Source organism: Myzus persicae, unplaced genomic scaffold (genome assembly GCF_001856785.1).
Source record: "Myzus persicae strain clone G006 unplaced genomic scaffold, MPER_G0061.0, whole genome shotgun sequence".
NCBI lineage: Eukaryota > Metazoa > Arthropoda > Insecta > Hemiptera > Aphididae > Myzus > Myzus persicae.
In genome coordinates this window covers 487814-514919 of record NW_019101460.1, presented here as the reverse complement: position 1 = coordinate 514919, position 27106 = coordinate 487814, and the positions used below count along the sequence as shown (strand labels likewise).

The 27106-nt window shown below is 30.5% G+C and overlaps 1 protein-coding gene across 3 annotated transcripts; it reads right to left on the bottom strand.

Moving 5' to 3' along the window:
- Window positions 1–1191: 1191 nt before the first annotated feature.
- On the bottom strand, window positions 1192–24095 carry LOC111029144 (protocadherin-like wing polarity protein stan). 3 transcript variants are annotated; one of them, XM_022308016.1, is made up of 41 exons: window positions 23188–23563; window positions 21429–21516; window positions 21064–21358; window positions 20708–20991; window positions 20062–20290; window positions 19677–19993; window positions 18720–18886; window positions 18149–18656; window positions 17708–17834; window positions 16234–16422; window positions 15880–16158; window positions 15621–15815; window positions 15393–15564; window positions 12692–13120; window positions 12284–12624; window positions 12035–12209; window positions 11404–11978; window positions 11230–11336; window positions 10996–11166; window positions 10762–10916; window positions 10495–10661; window positions 10163–10432; window positions 9907–10075; window positions 9693–9818; window positions 9486–9631; window positions 9183–9366; window positions 8898–9097; window positions 8568–8777; window positions 8301–8487; window positions 8064–8203; window positions 7633–7990; window positions 7417–7567; window positions 6752–6893; window positions 6448–6663; window positions 5761–6128; window positions 5298–5696; window positions 4852–5207; window positions 4249–4482; window positions 3878–4148; window positions 3518–3527; window positions 1192–1737 (listed from the first exon to the last, which is right to left on the bottom strand). In XM_022308016.1, the coding sequence occupies exons 1-41, from the start codon at window positions 23561–23563 to the stop codon at window positions 1723–1725; spliced, it is 9498 nt and encodes a 3165-aa protein (XP_022163708.1). In that variant the 3' UTR covers window positions 1192–1722. The 3 variants fall into 3 exon arrangements, with proteins under 3 accessions (XP_022163708.1, XP_022163707.1, XP_022163709.1); XM_022308015.1 differs by lacking the exon at window positions 3518–3527 and having other exon boundaries at window positions 23188–24095; XM_022308017.1 differs by lacking the exon at window positions 3518–3527 and having other exon boundaries at window positions 4852–5204; window positions 23188–24095.
- Window positions 24096–27106: the final 3011 nt, after the last annotated feature.

Here is a 27106-nt window from a genome sequence, read left to right as displayed (position 1 = left end):
ACTAACGGACTGAAAAGAAAAGCTGTCGAAAGTTTATGTGAACTCCCTTCCAAATTGTTGCATTCATACTCAAGGGAAAATTCAACAAATTCAATAACAACTCTAGATATCAAATTCATAAATATGACAAAGGTATAGTATCCAGATTTGAATATATAAAAATTCTCGCACACAGATTTAAGCCTACTAATTAATATTAAAACAGTGCAGGTTAGTGAATATTTTTGATGGAATATTTGTATTTTAAATTATTTTAATGTATAACTGAATTTATTTCGCGTACTTTTTGAACTTTTATATTTTGGGAACCACTTGTTGAAAATTATATTGGGAGCCAATTCAATATTGCCTGTCTTAGGAGCCAATTCAATGGTCACCATAGAATCACCATCCAATAATCTAATCGAATTTGAACTACCTATATCACAGAATGTCTATACCTAAATCGTATTTACTAGCTATATTTTTACTATACGACAAATATCGTAGTCGACCAAAATCGCTCTTTTTTTTGGCTCAATTCAGATGCAACCAAAAAGTGCAGAAACTATGAACTACATCATGACCTGAATATTTGGGCTTCAATGCCACCTACGAAACCTGTAGGCGGCACACACACTTAGAATTTATAAATAAAAACACAACAATAATTATCATGGAAAAAATATAATTTAAAATGTATACACACACACGTGAATGAAAAAAAATCTATGTAATATTTTTATTTATATACAATTTACATCATACATACAAATATTATTACACAATAAGTCTAAATAAAACAAAAATCACAACTCTTTTGGAATGTTAAATTTAAAAAACATATAAATCACGACTTTTATACTCCATTAGTACAAATATCGCAAATCCCGGTCATAACTATGTTAATATTGAGCATGGTGTTACACGATCAAACGCAATGATCTTTATAACATTTAAATATAAATATGATGAATGATGATTAGAAAAATGTGATAATCAACATATTTTGTGAATGTATTTTTGTTTAAATTAAAGATAAAACTTAGGCCTACATATCACAAATGATTGGACCAACTCGGACAGTATGGCACTAAAAGGGAAATATATATAAATATATAACTATATATCTATATTAATAAAATAAAATAATCACATTCGATAACAACGTTACGTCGATTGGAATGTTTATAAAGATATGTGTCTATTAAATGTGAGATGATATATCGTTTGTCTGTACAAGGTCCATGGCAGTGGAAGCGTGGCTGATTAGTTCCTGGGCTACACCGACTAGAGCTTGCGAGAGGTTTATTATAAAATGTTTAATATTATGTCACATAAAGTTACATAATATTTTATTTATAAACAAAATTGATCGATTTTCATGTAATATTGTGATTGAGAACACGACAACAATCGCAAACCCTAGTCTAAACTCTTATTAAAAATAACATAGTAGGTACACTGTACACATAATATGACTAACTAATATAATTGAAAAATAACCTTAAATACAAAAAAAAAATAAAAGATAATTGAGACCAAAAATGTTCATACTTATTTTACATTGATAAACTATACTATAATGAGTGGAATAAAAAAGGAAGGACTGAAAATCAATATGGTAAATTACTGAAAATGTACACTTATTGAACAGGATTAAATGTCACAGTTTGAAAGGGAAAAAAGTAAGACACCATGATTAGTTGAATTTGTACTGTAAAATCCCGTTACACCGGAGTTTCACTCGAATCCTTCCTAAATTAAAAAAAAAAAAAACCAATTTAGAATGATTTTATAACTAAGAAATATTTGATGTGTAGTAAGAAAAGTATAAAGATTTTGTTTTAAACAGGGTTATAGATAATAATTTAAAACAATTAGATGGAAAATATTATAACAAGTCTAAAAATGTCTATTATTGGAACAAATTCTTAACTATTCATTTTGTGTTATAATTCATTTGTTGCCATTTTTGTATATATTAATATCAAAATTAATAAGAGAAAGAGAAAGATAATATATTGTTATGTTTAAAAAGTTATATAAAATACAAGTAATTAAAGGTCAAATATTTGTTTGTTTTTTTAACGACTAACAAGAGTAAATAATTAATATTGAGTGCCGAGTGGAATTAACTTTTGTTATTCATATACAGTATACTTGAAATTTCAATCTGCACATTGAAACATAGTCATGTATTGCATAAGCCAGTTGTTAAGATTGAATAAATATATATATCGCCTGTTTTTAAGATTGGCGAATGGTATACTTAATTTTTATTAAGTCTTCAACAAAATATGATATTATTGATATAAACTAACACAGGTGATTATGAAGTCAAGTATTTGTACACAATGTAATTCTTAAAAAAAAGTAATTTATAATGTTTTATGCTACATGAAATATTTTCCAAAATTTTCGAGGACATTTAAATATACTAACCAAGCTAATACCCTCAGAATTCATAATTACGAAATATTTTAATCAAGTCAATTATATTAATATGCAGGGCCGGCTCAATGTGGTAGCAAAATAGGCAGCCGCCTAGGGCGGCACTAGTGTGGGGGCGGCAAATTTCGAATGAACCAAAGTGATTTAATTATTATAACATAATGTAGTATGCTGAATTGTATGTTCGTTGTTCAAAATATACAAAAATAAATGTGTAATAACTAATAATAATATACTATTGATACTTCGTTTACCGAGAACGTAACCAAATGTAGCTGTAGCACTTCATATTATTTTAACTATGCTTGTGTCGGTTGCATCTGGTGAACAGAGCTTTTCCAAATTAAAAATAATTAAAAACTATTTGAGGTCTTCTACGAATCAAGAAAGGGTAAGTGATCTTGCTACAATTCCTATTTAAAAGAAGTAATGGAAAACCTGGAGTTTAAAAATTTACTGACTGATTTTTGCCAAGAAAACGCTCGCAAAATTAATTTCATTTAATATATTTTTAATTGTGTAGTTACACATTTTTTAATGTTTAATTAAATACATGTTGTTGATCTATGAAAATGATACTGAATGAGTAACGATAGTCAAAAATATTACTTGTTCTATTTCATACCCAACATTTATATTAATTTTATTATTATTATTTTATATTTTGTAAAGAAAACTGAGGTCAGTCAAAATATTTTTTTTTTTTAAACAAAACAAGTGTTTATAGTTAAAAATAAATGTCCATATTTTATTCAACCCCCTCCGCTCAAAAAAATTAACTATTGCATATAGGGCAGCGTAAATTAGATTTGCCTAGAGCGGCAAAAGACCTACGACCGGCCCTGTTAATATGAGATAAACTAAATTTGAGCTACAAGTCACAATAGCTGATATATTCACTTATGACTCTTTTAAAATTTAAAGAATAATACAATTTTACAACAATTGTTACTAAAATTAATACAAGTAATATAATTTTGAAACCATTAATATTTATTATTACTTTCGTACCGTAGACACTTATAAGTTATAAGATATAACTACATAAGGAAATATGAGATGAGTAAAATATTTTAACACTTACCTCTTCTTCGCTGTAAATTCCAAACACCATAGCAGCAATGCAAAAGAAGAAAATAACCATAATAAATCAATCATTATGTTAATATTATTAGGGCTAAATTAGCTGAGCCGTGTACTTATTAAGATTAGCAATAAACATAATTATATAATATTAGTTAATAGTTAATAATTTATATAAATTGGTGTAGTCAACAAGTGTTGTTTTTATAACAATTGAATATAATTATATACTTTGTGAATAATATTTTTTTTGTGACAGTTAATTATTATTACTCTTGAGATATCACTACACCAAATTAACATTGATGCATTACAGTTATAATTAAAACTAAAAATTACTTGGATCAAGCATAAGACTTACTCAGATTCTAGTATTTCCTGTATACCATACTCATTTGTATAACCATGTCTTGATTGTAAATTCAGAGTAGAAGTGGAAGCGTGAGTAGATGGTGATACTGGTTGACTATAAGCTCGAGCCGTTACAAACCTACTGTCTTCACTATGTAATGATCCATTCTCACTTCCCCGGTTTACCATAGGCGGTGGCATGGAAATACCATAAAGGTCACTTCCTCTGCGATTATCACCGTACAAATCTCGATAGGGTGAGTGACAATGGTCTTCTTCGGCTACAACAAAGTTATACAAGACACAAAAACAATGAGTAATTTCTATTTTTACTTATTTCCACCTACAAATGTAACAGTGAATATATATTTTTAAAAATACCAGTATAAGGAAATAAGTATTTGTCTCCAAGACTAGCTTTATCATCTACATCGCAATCAGATTCTGTTTTATTTAGAGAATTGAATGTCGAGCTCTTGTGATGATAACCAAAGTGTTCACTGTTTAACAGTGGTGGCTCAAGAGACATTCGATTATTTATCACTGAATTGTCTTGATCAGATATTGTTGATCCTGTCCAACGATGTTGTCCAACAGCATGGTCTTCTTCTTGAACTAAACATAAATATAGTATAAAATTTATTTGTAACACATAAATTAACATATAAGAAATTTAAATTATTTAAAATATTAGTTTTATGTTGATTAGTGAATAATTTTATAAACATAATATATTAATTAAACCCCCTATATTTATTATTTATAATGCTAAAAATTCAATTAATTGATAATTGCCTACTAAAAATATTTATCAGCCATTAGTTAAGCAAAGACAATTGTACACATTTACAAACGAAAAGTTGTAGCAATAAATAATATAAACTTTAAACCATTTATTGCTACGACTTTAACTATTAAGTAGGTATATTATATTTAATGGCCATAATTTTCATAAATTATTTTTTATACTTATATACATTTTACCTGTTGGGTATTGTTGACTAGTCCATCGTGGAGCATACAGAGGTTTTAAATTGGGAAACAACTGGGAATTTGTAATCACGTTGAGCGAAGGAGGCAATCCAGGATCTTCATTTATATTTGGTAAGAAAGGAGGAGGTCGATTTGAAGAAGTATTACTTCTACGACCTCTATGGCGAGAAGAATCATCCTCATCGCTGCTATGAGAAGAAGCTAAGTCTAAACTTCTTCCTTCGCCTGAACCTTCAGAATCTGAATCTGATGTGTGTTGCGTTCGGTGAAAACTAGATGGCAAGTCTGATGTTGAATGATCATAATTACTTGTTGTTGTCGATGTGTTCCTTAATTGAGTATCGCTTCTGAAGAAAAACATTCATTAAGTTAATTTCCATAGTTTTAATGGCTTATGGAAACTGGATTATATTGATAAAAAAAAACTATTATTATACCTATAGGGGCTACTACTCGTCTTAGTAGTTGACCGTGATGTAGTGCTGGACATTGATATACCAATTGGTCTTCTTATTCCATCTGTAGCCGTAACTCCTGTGTTACGATATGACAAAGATGATCTAATAGTCGGAGGTGATATAGCACCAATTCCTGAATCTGGTTCATTTTTTTCTGGTATTTCTTTTCCAATGAGCCGTAAGGCACAGTGGTGTATTCCACATCGAAGCTTTGCATTAGAATAGCATAAACCTGCTAATACAAGCCAACCTTGACTACAAACAGCAGCACACAATGTGTATGTAAGCCGTGTATCACGTTCTGATGCTACAACGACTTCTAACAACCAAACACCAACTAGTATAGGTAGGCAGATCACTTGTACAACCAAAACACTTCTAAAATGTATTTAATTATTAGTGTATATAATTTACATAATTGTATCTAAAAGTAAATTGTTACCTTAAATTTCCATAACCAAGCACATGATCTTTTAAAGTGAATGCTGCTCTGATACACAGGAGTAAAACAATAACAGTAATTGCCACAGCAAGACAAGTGGGACCAATTAAACTCCAAACAACAGATTCATAAACAGACAACCAACAAAAATAATAATTCCCATACTGATTTATACGCACTCCAACAGATAAGCTGACTATAATGGCTGGCAAAACATAGCCGATACTATGATAGAAACCCATTTGACCATGATTTACGTCTCTTAATTCAGTTAACATTCGATACAGATGGAGTGCAGCTACCAAAGACCAACCAATGGTGGCTAACCACAAGTAGTGTAAAGTTATAGAACAAAACTTACACCAAATCTAAAAGAAAAAAGGAAACATTTTATTTCATTATTAATTACCATTATTTATTAATACATAAATATTATGTTATAGCTTGACGTGGCACGATTGCTACAATCAGAAACGCACTGAGTACATTATTCACTGTCACTAGTTCCCAGATGGGTGACTAACCGGGTTCTAAGAAGTAAAAACCTTGCCATACATACACACGAGTTGCCAAATCAACCGTACCAACCACACAAAAAACTGTAGCAGCTACAATAGCCAATGGCCTTAGTTGCCAGGCTAAAGACTAATAAAAAAAAAATATATTATGTTAATAAATAAGATATACCTCAAAAGTATACAGTGTTCCTCGAGTTTGAGTGGCAGCCAAATACACACATTGAGTGAGCAATAAACACAGGGCAAAATGTGAGTATATAGAACTTGTATTGGTTCCTGCACGTACAGCAACTAACAGCACACATGTCACAATGAGAGCAATGATTGCTAATCCAAATGATACCAAAATCGAGAATAGTTCAAAATTTGAATATTCAACTATGTACTGATGATAAAAAATGAACAAATGAACAAATTAGATAAAAATGCACACGGAATATTAGGTATCTATAGTTAAGAAAAAAATGATTTACGTGTTCATCAACTACGTCTGTGAGAACAGCATATGTTGATAGTTGGTTACATGTACAATTAATGTAAATAGGATCTTTTTTCCACCAATTGTCTTCTGGTAACTCTGTATGACAGCCAGCTCGAGTCCACTCACCACTTGGTCTATATTAAAAATAATAATATAAAATCTCATAAATTTTATATTTCAACTGTGTTAGTAATTTTTTCCTTCGGTTTGAAAAAAAGTTAATGCAAATAGAATGCAGAACTTTAAGAGTTGGATGAGAAATATCATTTTTTTAAACTAATATTTAATATTAGAGCTCACCACTCAATTCAATGAGCGTGTATTTTAAGTTGGTAGAGTAATTAAAAAAGTGACATATATAAATACTATTTAAACCGTTCAGTTTATTTTCCTAGTATAACCTTTATCTTTAAAATATATATTATTCGACTCTTTATTAATATTTGTTAGGTACTATGCATCAAAATGATAACATTTTATCATATTATACTCAAATATAATGCAGTACATTTAAATTGGTGATACATAGTGATATATAGTTGTTGGCATATAGACTATTTATATTTTATTGTTAATTATTAATACTTTTCTCAAGAGGTGAGAAATGTTAGTAGTTTTTAAATATTATATACATATAAATTCATTATGAAAACTTACACTCTAGATGTTGACCACCGTACACATTGTGGATTGGATCTCAATGTAACTGGGTTTTTGTTGATCCAAATCTTGATACGAATCGGTGAATCCAAAGGCACCATGTCAGATAACTCTGAAATTTCTTTGCCATTGATGTGCCGTTGTTTTCCTAGTTGAATTTAAATTTTAACAATAACATTATTTAATTTTTTTTTTTTTAATATAAAAACTAACTTTTTGGATTATTGTGATTTAGAGTCGCAACAAATGACATAACTGGTGAACCCACTTGGAGATCAACAGAATATCTCTTTAGAACAGTGTCATCGTAACGTAATGGTAACAACGCTCCAAGTGTACGATACTGAACATAACCAACAACTGCTGCATTTTTAGAAAGTTGTCCTTTCGTAGTGGTCATTCCATGTTTTATTGGTTCAATACCCAGTAAATCGATTGGCACCATTATTTGGGTATGTTTATCAAACTTTGAAGAATCCAAAAGATAGTTGTTATACTTTGGTAAAACAACAACAGGACTACCCATATTTTTTAAACCCAATATTTCTGAACCAGGTTTTAAACTCAAAACCTGAATAGAAACAAATATTGAAATTTAAAAAATGACTGAAATATAATAAAATAAAGTATTTGTAAGTACATACTTGTATAGCTGGTTGAAGTATAGATGAGTCGGGTAAATTTACTTTTTCTTCTGTCAATGCAGAAGTAGACAAATCTGGTCGTTCGTGTTCAGGTTCAAACCCAAAAAGACTCTCCGCTGAAACTACATCTAAACCAATAGCTGCAAAAAATAAATATTTATGTAAAACAAAAAATTCTAACTAATAATTATGTAATATATATACATATTATATATATACATAATATAGAATACATACCAATATTAGGAGTAACTACTTCAAATGGATCTGTATAAGTATCATGTTGAGTTGTTGACAAAGTAGCAACATAGTTATTTATTGCAGTCATTAAATTAAATGGTCCCTGTGATGTTATACTGTTTATGCGTTCCCAATGATCTATTTCACTCAAGTCTAATAAACGACTGGATGCCATAATTAAATTCTGGAACAAAATGTATAAAATTGAATAAAATTTTAAAAAGCTACATAAATAAAATTTTAAAAATTAGGAACAGCACTAACCGATATATAATCTTTATCTTGACTATGGGTCAGATTCAACCCCGACAAAGATCCTTCATGAGATAATAAATGTTGCAAAAGTTGTTGACCGATGAGAACATCAGAACCGTGCAAGAATTGAGAACTGTTTACTGCTTTATGAAGACTATTAGCTCCATTTATGGCAACAAATGTAGTTACCTTAATAGATTTGGTTTCTAATCCATTTAACTAAGTAAATAAAGATATTTGGTTTTAAATATGTTGTGTAGGCACATTGATAAAATGTTAAGTTTATGAAAATGAATCTAAAACTCATAACACTTATTAATTCATTGACTTAATACTCACAAGTCTCTGTAGATCGACAAATGAATTAGAAGTGCAATTGAATATGTCAGGAAATTGCCATCCATCCAAAGTATTTTGACATAAGCGTGTAGCTTTGCCTTGAGAACCAATCGGGCAGTTTTCAGTAACATGTTCACCCCATTTGGCTCTAGGCCACCAAATATTACCTGCTATACTCTTGGGACAGCCATCATAGATAACTAGAAAAATAGATTGTAAGAAATGTTTTAGTTTATTATTATATTATGTTGTATCTTAGAAACCAATTTAAAAATGTTTAATTACCTTCGCATCCATTTAATGTGACTTCAGCATAGGAATTTGGACATTGGTCACACCTGCGACCTATAACACCAGAACGACACTTACATTGTCCAGTTATTTGATCACAAGATCGGTCAAAAGAACCAACATTGTAACAACCACACTCGAGACATTTATCAGAACCATGAGGAGTATAATGATTGTCCTAAAAAATAAGTCATAGTATATAATTAAAAAAATATACCTAATTTAATGTCATGTTAAATACATATAAATACATATTAATTAAAATAATATAATTAAACTTTTTTAAATGAACTTTACTTTGCAATAACATTGGCCAGTGGTTTTATTACAGTGGGGGTTATAACCATTGTCAACCATACAGTTACAAGGACCACAAACTCCCCGATGATGTCCCCACCAGCTAACAGGGCAAGACTCTTTGAGTTCGTGTTCACAGTATTCACCTAAAAAATATCGTAAATAAATTTCTAAAAATAGTTAAACATTTAGGTAATGATAACATACCAGTAAATGCAGTCGAATTACATTGACAATGATAACCACGAAGGCTTTTTCGATCTTCAACGCACTCAGCATTGTTTTCGCAAGGATTAGTATCACACACACTTTCACAAGCTATTCCCACAAATCCTAAAAAAACAGTTATCGTGGTATTTTTCGAAATAAATATATGCCAAATGTTGTACAGTTAGGTATCAACAGTTTTCAAAATAAATACCTGTATGACATTTGCATGTATGGTTTTGCCATGAAGCTATACACTCGCTATGCTTTGGACATTTATTACCATTGCAGGGGTTATCTTGTTCGCAATTTTCACTAACACGTATCATAAGTTCAGGTATTTCTAATACAGTAGTTCCTCCACTATGACCAATTCGAACATCCTAAGTTTTATAATACAGTGATTATTTTATTGATAAATATAATTCTAATAAAAATATTACTAAAAAAAACTACAAATTCTTATTTACTTTAATACAGCCCTTGAATCCCATATTTTCATCAACATCGGTTAAATCTTCATTGAAGTTACCTAATTGGATTTTTCCAACAAATTGCCCTTGAAGTTTGGCATTAAGTGTTTTTACTACAGAACGAATTCCGTGATCCAAAACAAATCTAACACCACCTGTATTTTGCCATATTACTTCTAAATTATGCCAATCACCATCATTGACTTGCACACTGCTAAATACAGCTTTTTGGCCATCAACCACATAGACAATGAAACCACTTTCCAACTAAAAATGTATACAATTTATAAGTTAAAATACTCATTAAAAATGTAACGCACACTACTAACATAAACTCGAGCAGTAGTGTTTTGTCCTATATTCACAGAAATTACTGGAGAATTAGGTTTTTTAGTTTTCAATGATAACGATGTATACCATGGAAATTGAATAGTACGCAATAATGGATTAAACGCTACGATTCCATCTCCCGAAAAACGCCAAAGAGCCTGTATGGCTAAACCAATAATAAATTACACATTAATATTTAATATCACCACATGTTATAAAGAGTTTAAAAAATACTTCTGCATTTAAATGAAAATTATTTTACTTACGATGACTACAGTCTTTTCCTCCCCACAATTTAGGACAGTCACATTTATATGTACCCCAATGATCTGTACAACTGCCACCGTTTTTACAAGGACTGTCTACACATAAAGATTTGCGTTCTGGGCATCCAATGATGGTACCATTATCGGCTACAAAACTAAAAACACAAACAATTTCAAACAATCATATAATATGGATAACATTTTAAGTATTTTAAACTATATTTGATACTAAACCTGTTCAAATCAAGAAGTTTATAGTCAATGTATACGTCAGCAATACATCCCATAAAATCTTTACTTTTCACTTGAAAACTAGTAGAGTCTGGCAACATAGGCAGTCCACCTATTTGAAGAGGACCAGTTAGATCCAAAAAACGATGACAACTTTCTGTTAATATTTCACACCTAAAAATAAACAGTTAAATAAAATATTATTATAATATTTTCAATAATACTGGACATTATTACCTTTTATCTAGCACTTGAGTAGAAACGTTAGCACAAGAATATCCAAGTTTTGACCCATATTTTACAGTCAACGGTACATCACAATCATCTAAGCTCAGAGTAGCACTCTTAAAAACAAATATTATGTAAATGTTTTAAATTTGTGTTTCAAATTTTTAATATATTATTACTCACTCGATTGATATAAGAAATTGTAACAGAATGCCAAAGACCATCATTTACTGCACTAGTTGGTGGATAAGCTATTACATAAGTAACTTCAGATCCTAAAGAGAATGAAAACTGCATCCCACGGCCTCCTTCAATCAGTTCTAAGGCAATAAAATCATGGCGTTCATTGTATCGACCATTGTATAATAACAATCCAGATTCTTCTAATGTGGAAAATTTTAGTGAAATATGTAACCGATTTCTTTGTCTTAGTGATGGAAAGGTCAAAAACGAAGATTTTGGGAAGCTTCTAGAACGAAGTCTGCAAACTTCATCGTAATGTTCAAAAGTACCAGCTGGGGAACAATCATCGCATAAAAATCCACCGCTCTTTAATGGAGAACAAGTAGCCCCTGAATGACATATTCCTGGTTTGCATTCATCGTGATTCAAGTTTATTTCACAGTTGTCGCCAGTAAAACGATGTGGGCAGATACAAGAATATCCACTTTCTTTGCTTCGACATTGACCTCCATTCTTGCAAGGATTAGAATAGCATAAATCAACTTCAGTGTCACACATGTAATATTTTTGACTCCCTAAAGAAAATAAATCATTACAGACTACAGAAAAAAAATTGAGGATATAGTAATACCTGTAAAACCATGAGGACATTGGCAGGCAAATGTGGTAACTGGATAAATTGGTCTGAACAAAACAGTATCACTGCTAATGAAAGATGAAGCATTACCAAACTTTAAGACTGTTAAGCACAGTTCAAAATTTAAGCAAGGTTCTCTAACACATAAATTATCTTCAAATGGTAAAATCTAAAATTGTGTTTTAAAATTGTATTATTAATATTTAGTTTCTATAAATAAGATATTAACTTAAAAACAATTACCTGTACAGTTGATAAACGAGTTAGTATTCCTCGATTTAAATAAACACGTTCTTGAAGAAATTGAGGAGAATAAAAAATACCATCTGGTTGTTTTGCTGAAAAACTAATATTGAGCACTCGTCCGTCAACATCTGTATCATCTTGTACACTGAATACATATATATTTTCTTTTGGACATGGAATTATAGCTGCTAATCCAGATGTAAAAAATTCTAAGAGGGGAGATAAAAAAGCTTCTTTTGTCATATCAGCTAATCGGACAGTTACTGAGTTAAAAAGCATTTCATCGGTGACCAATCGCACTATTAGGGTCATAGTAGCTTTAATTTCATTCACTCCATCTGAAAAGCATTAACGTTAAAATAAGATAAGTACACATAAGACCAATATCAAGTAAAAATACTTTACCAGTAACCGATATTTCCATTGAAGCAATTTTAGGTACATTTGTGTTTAACTGTGAAGATAAGGTTAGCATACCAGTCGATTCGTTTAATTGTACTAGATTAGCATTGTTTCCAGATATTATTCGATAAATAAGTTTGTCTGATACATCAGCATCAAATGCAGGAACTTGACCAAATGGTCCGGTAGGAAAGTAATCTTTAAAGTTATTAAAAATAACTTGAAAATCAGAAAGTCTTGGAGCATTGTCATTTACATCAGTCAAGTATATTGTCAATGGAGCATCAGAGTGTAATGGAGGTGATGATGCTCTTACTACTAATTCAAATTTTTTCTTATTTGATTCATAGTCTAGCTCAACAGAAGTTAATAATTCAGCCTTATCAAGCCCAGGTCTTCTCAATAATGAAAAACTGCTAGCATCATCTCCACCTACAAAACAAAATTATATCATTTATTATACACATTAATTATGTTGTGCGGAACAAAAATGTATGGCCATTGTGGTGTGCGCTATGCAAGTTTTTCATGGTTTTAAAAACTGTTTTGCATAGGACAGCTATACTCTCTCTGTAGTTATAGTAGGATTACCAAAAAACTACAATGCAAAGAAAAGAACTTTGTCTGTATAAAAGTTTTTATTTTTTGATAGGACTAACAATGTTTAATAATTAAATGAAAATACAAAAAAAAACTTATGTTCTCAACCTGATAACTTTAATTGTATATATATTATCCAAATAATAAAAAGCTACGACACAGATAGAGTTCATCCCTATGCTGGGGAACTTTGGTATTCCTACTATAAATACAGAAGGAGTATAGTAGTCCTAAGCAGAAAAGTTTTTGCTATGTTGTACATTTGTAAGTTGGAGACAACATGTGCTGGTGTAGTGTCCTCTTAAAGTATAATATAATGATTAATGAATATAATTGCATATTTAGCCCCTTTTGTAAGTATAATATGAGCATCGTATTTCACAATAATTTAAATGCATATAATTACGGGCTCTAATTATTAAGTTATGAAATAAAATACAATTACTATATTATATTATTATTATTAATTTAATAAATAAGAAATTAATTTGTAGCTAATAAATGGGGTGTTAAGTTGGCGAACACGATGAGTCGATGAGTATCAAAAAGTAGCTGACATACTTATCTCTTTTTTCATGGCATGTACAAGATACAAGTGCGAGAGTCACTATGGGCACCACTAACCAGAAACATTATACTTATAATTTATAAAACCCTTGACATGGCATATGTAGATGGAGTGGTCTTGTAATAGAGATTGCAGTAATATCTAAGTATATAAAATAATTTGTCAGTCTGATTTATCATTGCTGAATCTATGAATATGATTATTAGTCGGTAGTTTAGTTTTACAATACAAAGACCCATTAAAAAAAGTTTTTCCAAAAATTTGCATTGTAAGTTCAAACATGAATTTTGAAATTCGTGGTAGGAATTGAATTTTTTATTGTATATTAATAGTTGCCATTGTTTATAGATTTTATAGAGATGGTAGAAATTAATATTTTTTTTGTTGTATATAAATTATAAATGGTTGAAATTATTTACTCAGACAGATGAGGTAAGATCCGATATAATTATAACTAGGGTTCCAAATTTATTACACACAAATTGTAGGAAATATGCAACTTAAAATAACTGAAATATGCAACTAAATATTTTAAATAAATTTCATTTATTCACTTTAATTTAAATAATTTTTTTTAATTAGTAATTTGTTGACAGCAATAACTCTATAAATTATAAGTTGATAACCGATAGTATATGTAGAAACAATTAGGTATTTTCCTATTTGCAAAATCCAGTTAATAAAGTTATAATCTCATCTTCATTAATAAACCGAGTTACAAGGAGAAACAATTAGGTATTTCCGTAGTTACCCTGTACTGACTCGTTCTATGATTAGGTATATTGACCAACGTGTGAAAGTAAAAAAAAATAATGTTAACCTTTTAAATAAATTTACTTAACATAAAATAAAAACTGCGAAAATGTGCTATGAATAACAATTAAATTGCCAAAATTTGTCAAATATGAGTTTTGCTCGGAAAATTGCGAAATATGTGAAAATATGCAATTAAAATGTTTGAATGTCAATCTATTATGACTTAAAACAAATTTATATCTTAATTAGACTATTGCAGTCATTATTAAGTAACAAGCAAATGCAACAAGTCCCGAACCCCACTTATAACTTTATGAAGAGTACCCAGAAATAACAATTTTTAATAAATCAAGATATAAGAAAAAATAATAATAACACTAAAAATACTGCACACAGGCAAAGCCGAGTTATTCTGCTAGTATACACTATACAGATATAATAACAATAATGGTAGAGTGCAAGTACAGTATACGTTGTATATCAATATCAGCAAACACATAAGACCGCTGAAATTACAGTCATGCTCAGTCTAGTAGTATAACGTCTATGTATAAAACATGGACTAAGATACAAAATGTGACAGCAAATAAAACCAGTGGTAACGTTGAAACCATATAATGCCTAGTGTTAATGATCGTAGAGGAACATTTAGTAGGCCGTATCTTGTCTTCTGCCCACCATGTCATTTCCAGCTCATTATATTGTGATAATATTCCATCTACTATATTCATATAGTAGAAGACCACAAAATATAGCATTATATATGTATTTTAAAATTACCAATAATAGAATACTGAACAATTGCGTTAGGTCCTTCGTCTGGATCTTTAGCATACAGCTCCCCAACAGTAGAACCAATTGGTGAATTTTCAGGAATGTACATGACTAATTTATCAGATTCAAAAACTGGTGGTGAATCATTTACATCTTCAATACGTATAGTAACAGGAACCTATAAAAATTGAAAATTTTAGCAACAGTTTCATACTTAGAACTACATTATCTTACAGCTGTGGAGAGGGATGGTGAACCCTTATCAATAGCAAATACATGAATATTATATTGAGGAATGCTTTCTCTATCTAAAGAAGCTGCAGTTCGTAAAATTCCAGAAGTTGGATCAATAACAAAAGCTTCTACACCGTCATCTAAAGCATATTTAATGCGACCATTCAAACCTGAATCTGCATCAGATGCACTTACCTATATAAATACAATGCATTAAAAACAAAACATTAATGCATGTAACAATAAACAAAAATTGTACTTGAAGGACACTAGTGCCAGTAATAGCATCTTCAGAAACTGAACCATAATAAGATGCATTAAAGAATTGTGGTGCATTATCATTGATATCAGTGATTGAAATCTCTACATCAGTGGTATCTGAAAGTGGAGGATTACCACCATCTCTAGCTGTAACTGTAAGTAAATATCCACTTTGTACTTCACGGTCTAATGCTTTTGTTGTGACAATAGCACCACTTTGAGCATTGATGGTAAACTCAGAAGCATCGCCATAGCCACTCGCTAAAGAATAAGTAATCTAAAAAAGACACGATACATATATATAAATACACGTGAGTAAAAATATATTTTTTAAATTATTGGATATACTTACTAGAGCATTTTGACCAACATCACCATCAGTAGCAGAAACAACGAGAACTGTAGAACCAACTGGAGCATCTTCATAAATACTAGCTGTATATGGTGCATTATCAAAAATTGGAGCAAAATTATTAGCGTCAGTAACATTGACATAAATTGTAGCAGTATCAGATAAGCCACCCGAATCTGTTGCTGTTACCTAAATTTTCAAAACAATAATTATAATATTATACATGATGCTGTGTATACAATTACTTTGCATGTTTACTATTCAAAATCAAGATATTGATTAATGATTATACTTAATAATAAAAAAAAATGAATGATAAACTGAAAATAAATTTTAAACCATTTTTAGTTCTCCTTTAAAAGTGCTATAATAATGTTTAAAATTATCATATCATTTATTTATTTTGAAACTAATACAGTTTTAAATCTATCATTAAATCATCTTGAATTGTTTATTTTTAATAAAAATGTAAAACTATTAACTAAAAATACTAAAGGGCAAAATAAGCTAATGAAATCTTGTCATTGTATGAATATTGTAATGTTATAATATTGTAATATAGTATAATAAAGTATATACTACCAATTAAAATAATACATATTCCGTTCAATGAAATAAGTTGATTTTTTTAATATAAAAATCTTATTACCAGGGTTCGGGACTTATAGCGCTTAAAAACACAATAATAAGCGCTAAAATATGCACTTAAAAACCGTAAAATATGCAAAAAAATTTTAAAAAATGCATTTAATATATTTATTATTATTTATTATTTTATTAATAATTATTAATTACAATTAGTGTACTAAATATAAAAAATTTTTAAAAAAAATCTACTGATTGTTAACTTGTTTCTTAAATTTCAGTCTTTTTAAATTTTATTTGTCAACAATATAATGATGGGAAAAATAAAAAATTAAATTTTTCATTTAAATCAATAAATAAATAATCTTACATTTACCGGGAATACCTTTAGTTTCAAAGAAAGTTTAATAACTGCAATATATTAAAATTATGGTATCGCTCGTATCGCAACATCTTATATAAAATGTAACGATACAGGCAATTAGCCCATCATAATATTTTCAAACCACGAAAATTATAAGGAGTTGTAAGTTATATATAGCAAATAGGTACATAAGACTGCGAGTAAGCTGCATTATTATGTTCTTTTTTAAATCGGGTGAAATTTGTGAAGTTGAAATTTCGAAAATTTTTCTAAAATATGCAAATTAAGCACAATAACGTAAAAATAAGCAGTTTCCGGCAAAATGTATGAAATATGCAAAAATATGCACATTCAAATTTTAGATTTGGTACCACGGCATTGAGAAATAAATTTATTTCATACTCTGCTACATTTTACAATAAATAAAAAAAGTATGCAATCGCTACAAGTCCCAAACCTTGCTTATTACACACCATTTTAAAGTGCTTTAAATAGTAGTAATGTATTATAATATTACACACTTACTGATAGAATAAAACGTTTTTCTTGTTTATAATCTAATGGTTGAGCAATAGTTACTAAACCTTTACCACTATGAGTAGCAATTGCAAATCTTCCTCTCAAATTTCCACTGACTATTTCATAATGCAATCTATTATATTGGAAAAATAAAAAAAAATGTTAGTATAAGAAAAGCAAAGTTTGATAACACTCAGTTTGAAAAGTGATTCATAGTATATGACACACGTTTTACAAGTACATGGCTCCATGACTACGTCGGTTGATGTAAGACTTCTGCGTATAAAAATGAAAGCGTTTTTATGGTACCCAAGAGAGTAGCCATAAAGATTCCTATACTGTGTCGACTAAGCATAAATGCGGTCATGTGGGTAATGTCACAGTTATTAACTTTTCATCAACCGAGGCACTCAACATGATAAATACTTATAGCATCAGTAACTATACCTAGGGTTTTCATCTGGATCAGTAGCCATAACGGTTGTAAGCGGCGTTCCTGGAGGTGAGTCTTCACTAATTACAACATCGTATTGTTTTGGATTAAAAGTTGGTTCATTGTCATTAACATCTTGAATGGTAACCACAACACTAGCTGTGGCTGATTTGGGAGGATCACCTCCATCTTCAGCCACAACTTGAAACTGGTATTTTGGATTAGTTTCTCGATCTAATAAGTGAGTAGTATAAACCCAACCACTCTTTTCATCAACGGTAATTGGTAAGTTCTCAGCTAGGGTACCCTCAAAGTCTCTTGGAAAAATCCGATACTTTAAAGCAGCATTCTCTCCTTCATCTGCATCATATGCTTGCACTCTTACAATACTATATCCAACAGCAACATTTTCTAATACAGATTCTTGAAAAAGGGAAGTGTAAAATCTAGGAGGATTATCATTAACATCCTTTACATTCACTAGTAGTTGAGTAGTATTGGAACGACTTGGATTTCCACCATCTGTAAAAACATGTATGATATAAATTTAAAGCCATTATTCTATTTCCTAGATTAAGTTTATACCTTGAGCTCTAATCATAAGTCGGTAACTTCGCATAGCTTCATAGTCCAATGATTTGACTAATGAAACTTCTCCATTTTGACTATCAATAGAAAATTGTCCTTGTGTATTACCACCAATTATAGCATATCTCACAACTGCATTCAAACCTTGATCAGCATCAGTAGCTCTAAAATTATAATATATTTTTAATAACAAAAAAGGGAAGCTTAAAAAACATGTTTTTTTATATTCAACATTTGATAAAAAAAAGTCCTAAATGCTATACTTTCAAAGGTTTTCAATAGATAACATTTTATAAGCAAGATTTAAAAAAATTATCACTTAAGATTTAACAGAATCTAATGCATTTAATTAATTTACTTTATTACTTAAGTTGATGTAGACTGTAGACAGTTAGTCTCAGATTATACAACAATATTTTGAGTTTTATAACTCAAACAGTCAAATATATTTATAACATGATCATTTTTAGGAAGTTAATTTTAATATTAATCATATAATATAATATATTTTTAATTAAATTGACAAAATGGTCCAAAAATAATTAATATCCATATTGCCACAGATGTACTCATAATTCTTCAAGAATATTTTTTAATAACTGATTGTTTTTTTAATTCAAAACCAAAAATATAATTTGTATTATCTTGGTGTTTTATTTTTAAGTTTTTTATCTATAATGTACAGCTTAAGTGAATAAATGAAGCAAACAATTTCTGTACTTTTGTCACAAAAATAATATAGTTAAAATGTTTATTACTGTTCAATTATTTTAAAGGTGAAAACACGCTTATTCAGAAAAACCATTTTAACCGAAAATAAAAACAAGACTATATTTTAAACCACTAAATACAATTTACATTTCACATGCAGTCAGTATAAGTATTTTTTTGTATTAAAAAATATTAAAACTAGAATATTGTTATGTTAGTTAATTATTTAAAACTGAAACTTACTTAATTGTGGAAATAACTGGTCTTTGGTTAGGATTAAGGTCTTCAGGAACATTAGCTGTATAAGCTCGTTCAGAAAATTGTGGATAATTATCATTGTCATCTAATACTTTTACTACTAATGAAGCAATTGCTGAACGCCTTGGTGATGGTGGTGCAGCTTGATCACTTGCTTTAACCATGACTGTGTAAACTTCACATACTTCCCGATCCAAATTTCGCCTTACACTAACCACACCACTGCGAAGATCAATTCCAAAAGTTTCATCTGCACTAGAGTTAATTCCACCACCTGATATACTTTCAATAGAATATTCAATCTGAAAAAAAAAATGAAATATAAACAAATATTCATCAGTCTTATAAATGTATAGTTATCAAACCATACTTGAGAGTTTAATCCAATATCTAGATCTGTTGCTCTTATGGTAATAATTGTAGTTCCAACAGAAACGGATTCCCTCACAGAAGCTTCATACATGCCAGAAGCGGATTCAAAAACAGGTGAGTGATCATTGGCATCCACGACATTTACTTGAAGGGTTGTAGTTGCTGTAGATGGATGAGATGATGTATCTATAGCAATTACTCGTAAATAATGAACGTCCATGAATTCTCTGAAAACATTAAAATGTAATGTTATTACTAGGTATAGTAAACTAGCATTTTACCAGGCTTCCACTTTAAAATAACATAACTGTACTCAGAATTAGATCAAACTATATTTGTTTTTCCGAAATGAACTGGCAAGAAATTATTTTTAAAACAACATATGAATATTGACATTTAACCCAAAAATAAGTTTTATTTTTAATGGATAGTCGCCCAATTAAAAATAAAACTTATCTGATTGTAACTAATATTATTACTGAGCATTTTAAATAGTTTTTTGTGGCATTTTTAAATTATTGATATGAAAAATTATATTCAGTTGGCATGCATAAAAAGAGTGGCTGAGTACACACAACTACCTCAGTTTAGGTTAGACAAAGTGTACAGTTACACAAAGTTGTCAAAAAAAACTGATTACATACCTATCTAATGATACCAATGTTGTGACTAAACCAGAATTAGAATCAATGGTAAACATTGCATGTGACCTAGTATCGATAATTGGACTCATCTGGTACTCAATTGGATTATTATTTGGAGGCATACTTCTTGCATGTACACTACAAACAATTGTACCAGATGGAAGTTCTTCAGCTACACTAGCAACATATAGACTTCTTTCAAACTGCAGTCCACTATCAGCCATCTCTACTTCTCTTCGTACACGTCCAGTTTCAGTTAAACTTCGTTTATGCCATAAAATCATCTAGAAATTGGTAATTCAACATTAAAAAAAAAATAATAATAACTTTTTTGCATTAATTAAAAAAAATCATACTTTAATGTAATGTTCTGAAGGTGACACAATTTCACTATTCACATCACATTCATAAGAAATCATGACAATGATAGACATAGGATCAAGTGTTGAACAAAAGTTTTCAGCTACTACAAGATCGCCACTTTTTGACTCCACACTAAATCGATTGTCACTAACATCCAAATACCGTATTTTGCAGTCATTATACACACTTTGAGGAATCACAGAAGGTCCAAGAGGTGCAACAAATTCACTTTGCCGCCAACATTTTTTATTCACTTCATCCATTGACACACCAGTGCCAAATTTAAGACTATAAATTACATATATAGGTAGTTAAAAATAATAACAGGATAATTTTTTATTCAAAAATGTTAACTTACTTTAATACTGATAAAACCACTGAGACCAATGTTTTGCTAGACCACTTTTTGGCATGTTCAATACGAGTGTTTAATAGTGAGTCTATCTCTAAACAAAAAAAAAATAATATTTTATTAGATTTCATCTAATTTTTTGTGATGAATATTTCCTTGAACATTTTATAAGCATTAGGTATTATACCTGTCTTATTATTGATTATATGACAAAATATCAAAGTTAAACAAAGATTAAAAATTCCTACTTAACTTAATCTATTCTAGATCATTAAATAAAAAAGTAATGGTGATGATTAAATTAATTCAATCACGAATTCAAACATTAATTTTAAATACCTAAATGGCATAAAAATAACATCTTGATGGATAATAATATTATTTGGCACAAAAGATCAAATTTAAAATAAAAAATAGGGTAATAAGCTGCACTGCTTGGAATAAACATATTAGGTAGGTTCATAAGTTCCTAACAAAGGGTTGCCATAATTATTTGTTTGGCTTTGGTTTGAATATAGCCTCCCATTGCCCTGATAAAGTGTTTCTGGACAGGCAATTGTTCCAGAACCAAACTTCAATAATTTATGTTAAGATTTTGTAATTTTATCTTATACTTAAGATCTCTAGAAGAAAAACAATATTGGTTTGATAAATAATAAAATAATCAAGTTGATTAAGCACTTTATTGATTGATAAAATCTATTTTAAAATTATTTTTCTGGCTTAGTGATGAAAATTAATACTGTATATGTCTGCTGTTTTCTTGCTTCCCTTCGACTATTTTTGTAATCAATGATTGCTAAATAATAATTTACTCATTTCGATTTATAACGTTGTTAGTTTGTGCCTCATCAATTGCAAACATACCAACATACATCATAGAATCCTGACATAATGGTATTCTAGTTATAAAAAAAAACTGACTTTAAAACTGGTTGATAGGGAGGAGTGGAATTATTTTTACCATGAATATTATACAAAATATGTTTGACCCGGTTTAAGTAAAATAAAATATGGCAACCCTATCAACACATGCCTATCCAAACATTACATCTACCTAATAGTGGTGCACCCAGGGAGGCTTTGACCCTGCAGCCACCCCCATAAAAAAATAAGTAAAAACAAAAACAGTACCTATTTTTATATTATAACATAATATTATTTTGTCATAAATATATTAAAATAAAGAATTATTTGTGTTTTTAAATTTGATTATTATGTTAGATGATAGGTACACAATAAAAGATGTGCTTACATGACAAGGTTTATGGCAATCACCAATCTATTATTTCGTAGAAAATTATTTTTACTATAAAAATAATGATTATTAAAAATATGTGGTACCTAATTATTTACTTCCATAGTAAGGAAAGTAAGAAAATATATTAGCCCTTCCTCCCATCAAACAAAGATGCCTGCCCTTTAATATAAGTAATCTAAAGGATAGAATATTTGATTAGAGAACTTATTACTTCTACATTTCATAAGTACCAAATAAGGCTAACCCAATCCATAAAGAAAATAATATGAATGCAGTCATTATGTAGGACAGGTACTTCTTAACACTGATGATAACGATTTGATCAATGAACTAACAACAAACTTTAATATGTCCACCAGTATTATTGTCAACACTATCCTCTAGATAACATATGATAATATATTAGACTTCAAGAATATATTTTTGGACAATTTTGTAAATTATGATCATGAGATACAACATACTAGATAGATATGCAAGTTCTTAGAACAGAATAGGACTTACTGTTTTTTTCACACCCTTTAATGACCATCCTCAGAGGTACGGACATATATTCCAGTGTGTCGTTTGAAGTAGAGTCCACATAGAATGTAAACACGTCTGGATACTTGAAACCGTCGCATTCCAACGGCCGTTCGAGTATAACCGATCCAGTGTAGTGATCGACGCGCAGCAGTTTGGCGACAAAGTCACCGCTCTTCTCCGGGTTCAGTGCATACCGTCTGGCCGGCCGGTCGTAGAATGGTGTGCCGCCATCGAACAGCACCAGCCCCGGAGAGTCCGTGTCGGATACCACCAGCAAGTATCCAAACGCGGACTGGACCAGCACCAGCAGCAGCAGCAAGCACACCGCGACATGGTTGTGCTTCACAACTAGCATCGCGCCGTTCGGCTAATCGGACAGTATGGTATACCTGATTTTATACGACTCGCCTCCATAATCAAATGGTAGTAGGTGTAGGACAAACCGATCCGTTCGGTCGTCAGAAAGATTATATTATTAAGTAACTGGTGTCGGAGTGGAAAAAACCGCTTATCACTCCGGCCGGACGACAGACGACGAAAAAACGGCGCGCGAACTTTACTGTTAGGTACACTATCGGAAGGCGCACGTTATTTAATATTACTTTTATGGCAAAATTTACATATGTATATTTCAGAAAAAGAACTAACGCTCACGAAATTGGACACTATCGTCTGCAGGACGCCATTGTGTTTCGTATCCCGAAAACGAACGCAATAGCCACGGACACCACGAAACAGTTTCCCTTCACCTGCACGACACGGACGAGAACAACAAACTGAACAAAAAACCGACCGACGACGATGCCGGGACGCTCCACTCGTGTGCCACAGACGCGCCAATGACCGACGGCGTAGAACGTTACCTACTGGAGTTTTACGTTCGTACCACTCTACTACTATTACTACTACTACTACTACTACTACTACTACTACTACTACAACCACAGTACCGCCGACCACCCGTTCCCGCGAACCCCTCCCGCCCACGCACCAGTCGAAACTAGTAATCAATTGGCGGGCCAGGGGTTCTAAACGTGTCCGACGGAATTTCATAACGTAATGTTCAAATATAATAATATCATGTACTAGTGTTATACAAATTTAGACCGTTCAGTATTTACTGATTTACTTTTTACGTACACATTTGATGACTACCTACCTACTACCATCTACATTCTACCCTGACACTCTGTCATAATATTGTGTTTTTGTACTATTATTACAATATTACCTAATTATATCGAACTCGTAAATAGTGCATTGTCCCGTGTCCACAGTACATCTTGAGAACGGTATAAAAGCCTAACGCCGTCCGAACGCGTGTCGCCGGTCGTGAAAAATGTAATATCCGTGGTGCACGCGATACACCTATTACTAGTGTTGCTTTATACCTATATAATATAATACTAAACGTTAAAAATATAAAATGAGTAATAATATTATACGTTTTTCGATTCTTCACTCTTGCAGTCGCCTCCAGTCGATTTCTATATAACACATATTATTTATAATTTGTTCCTAATTCCTCAAAACGTTTTGTTACTGCTACGGCGCTACACCGCATTATACATACGTATACCTATAGGCTATAATAATATCATATTAAATAGGTAGCTGAAACGGAATTTTTCTCGACAGTTGACTAAATAGTCTAATGGTGCCGGGAATTTTAATGATTTCTTTTATGTCGGTCAATTTTATTCATAATTACTAAAAGATATAAATCAGATTGGAATCACATAGCCATATTTTAAATGCTTGGTTATCTATTTGGATAGTATTATTTTAAATATTGTATTTTGCATATTTTTGTCGTTAACTCTAAAGTGCATAGAACTGGTTTTTATATTTTCGTTGCACATATTTTTTATGCATTTTTTAACATTTATTCTCAGCTGTAAAATCCCGACCATGGTTACCCACTTATAGCAAGTCCCCAGCACTCAGCAGCTATAAAATAATAATATGTGATTAGTAAAAAGCATAAAAGGGAAGTTATAGAGGAATTAAAATTGATAAAATATATGTAAAAAAAACTGAAAATAGGTATTTTAATTACTTAAGGAAGCAATATCTTTTATATACTTTGGGTTAGGCTTATAGCCATAAAAATGTATAATATAACGTCTACTTTTGCGCTAAACATTTTAATCATAAGCATATTTTTACAATTTCAGAGTTCTTTTCATTTATTTAAAACAAGACAATTTACAATCTGTACAATAAATTGATAAATTAATAGATGTATAAGTTATATAATACATTATACTTGGGTATCCTTATAGGTACATATGCCGTGATGAGAAAATTACCCATTGGTAATATACTCATGGGCGACCACATAATTTTTTCAGAGAGGAGATAATTATATTTATAAATAAAATTAACTTTAATTGTAGAATTAATTCTCCAGGCACAACAATTTCCTAGGATGGCAAGAGACCCTTCTTTCCCCAATGCACTCCCTAAGGGCTAAGGGTGCTCATGAACATATTAACATATTTTCATCATTTCAGTGTTACAGGATTTGTAGGGCATCACGTCTATAAAGCTAACCGTAATATATTATTAATCACACCTTCATATTTTTTAACTTATAGGCTATTCTATTATATGATGAATATCTATTACATATTTCCGTTATATTTTAATATTTGAATACGAGTACCTATTTATAGGTTTAGTGTAACGTACTGCACTGCATTTCCTGCTCGAAATAGTATACTTTAAGTTTTCCTTCCGCACTGCATCAGGTATATATTAAGAATATGATATTTTAAGCTAGTTACACTATTACAGAATATAGACCATGACCATTATTTACCTACCCCAAAGTATATACACCTACCTGCGACCAATCGCGAAGCCTACCTACTTGTAAACTATATATGTATAGTACCTATATATATGTAATACATAATATTATATTACACTATAAACTATGTATTAGATCTATATATCTATATGCCCAATATAATTTATAGACTATATTTTTTCGTCCAACTTCTCAGTTAATTAACAAAATATTTTTTACAGCGATACAATTGACTGTGGGGGGGTCATTTTTAAGCATTCGCTATTATTATTTGTAACCAGGGCCGTATTTACAATTTTTTTCAATCATAATTTTACGCCCCCCCCCCCCCAACCAAAAAATAGATCCACTTTTTTGATTTTTCTTAACACATTTTTAGTTATAATTCTAATATGATTAATTCATGGTTGTCTATCTTGGTTATGTTAAAATAATATCAATTATATTCTATGCTAGGCGCTAACACTTATCCGTTATCGTTGCACTGTTAAATTCACAAGGGTCGAGTCATAGTACAAATTCTTTCCAAAAAAAAAAATATTTATTGATTCTGCAATACTACACCGAGTTAACACGGGGGGGGCCGACCGCCCCCTAAATAAATCAATATTTGGCCACCCAGGGCAAATTTAATGTCCCCATTGCTCCCCCCTCTAAGTACGGCGCTGTTTGCAACATTATTTTAAAATTTATTTAATCGAGAAAATATTTTAAGTTATACGTTGATTAATTAAGTGCTAAAATATTATTTACATAAACCATGTATACTTTATAATATCTTTTATTTAAATACAACTATGTATTTTATTTTTTTTTAATATAGGTTTATAGTTCGTATGTTGGTTAATTAATTTGTTCTTATAACAAGTCAAAAAACATTTAGGAAATTTTGAATAAGACAAATTTATGATACGTCATATGTGTATTAATAATAGTAATATTTATTTATGTATAGGGAATAGAGATTGTTGAGTTTGGACGACAAGTTTCAGCATTGCCAGGGCCTCAACAACTCAGAAACGGCCCCGCATTCCCTAGTATATTGCATAACATACACAATATCGACGAACTTCTAAAAATGTA

What these genes read in the sequence shown, in the direction of transcription:
- LOC111029144 (XM_022308015.1), bottom strand. Translation starts at nt 23,563, where the DNA reads ATGCTAGTTGTGAAGCACAACCATGTCGCGGTGTGCTTGCTGCTGCTG. An exon ending in CAATTTCTTATATCAATCGA is followed by an intron (nt 11,337 to 11,403) that starts GTGAGTAATAAT and finishes TTTGTTTTTAAG; the next exon opens with AGTGCTACTCTGAGCTTAGA. An exon ending in ACTCAAGTGCTAGATAAAAG is followed by an intron (nt 11,167 to 11,229) that starts GTAATAATGTCC and finishes GTTTATTTTTAG; the next exon opens with GTGTGAAATATTAACAGAAA.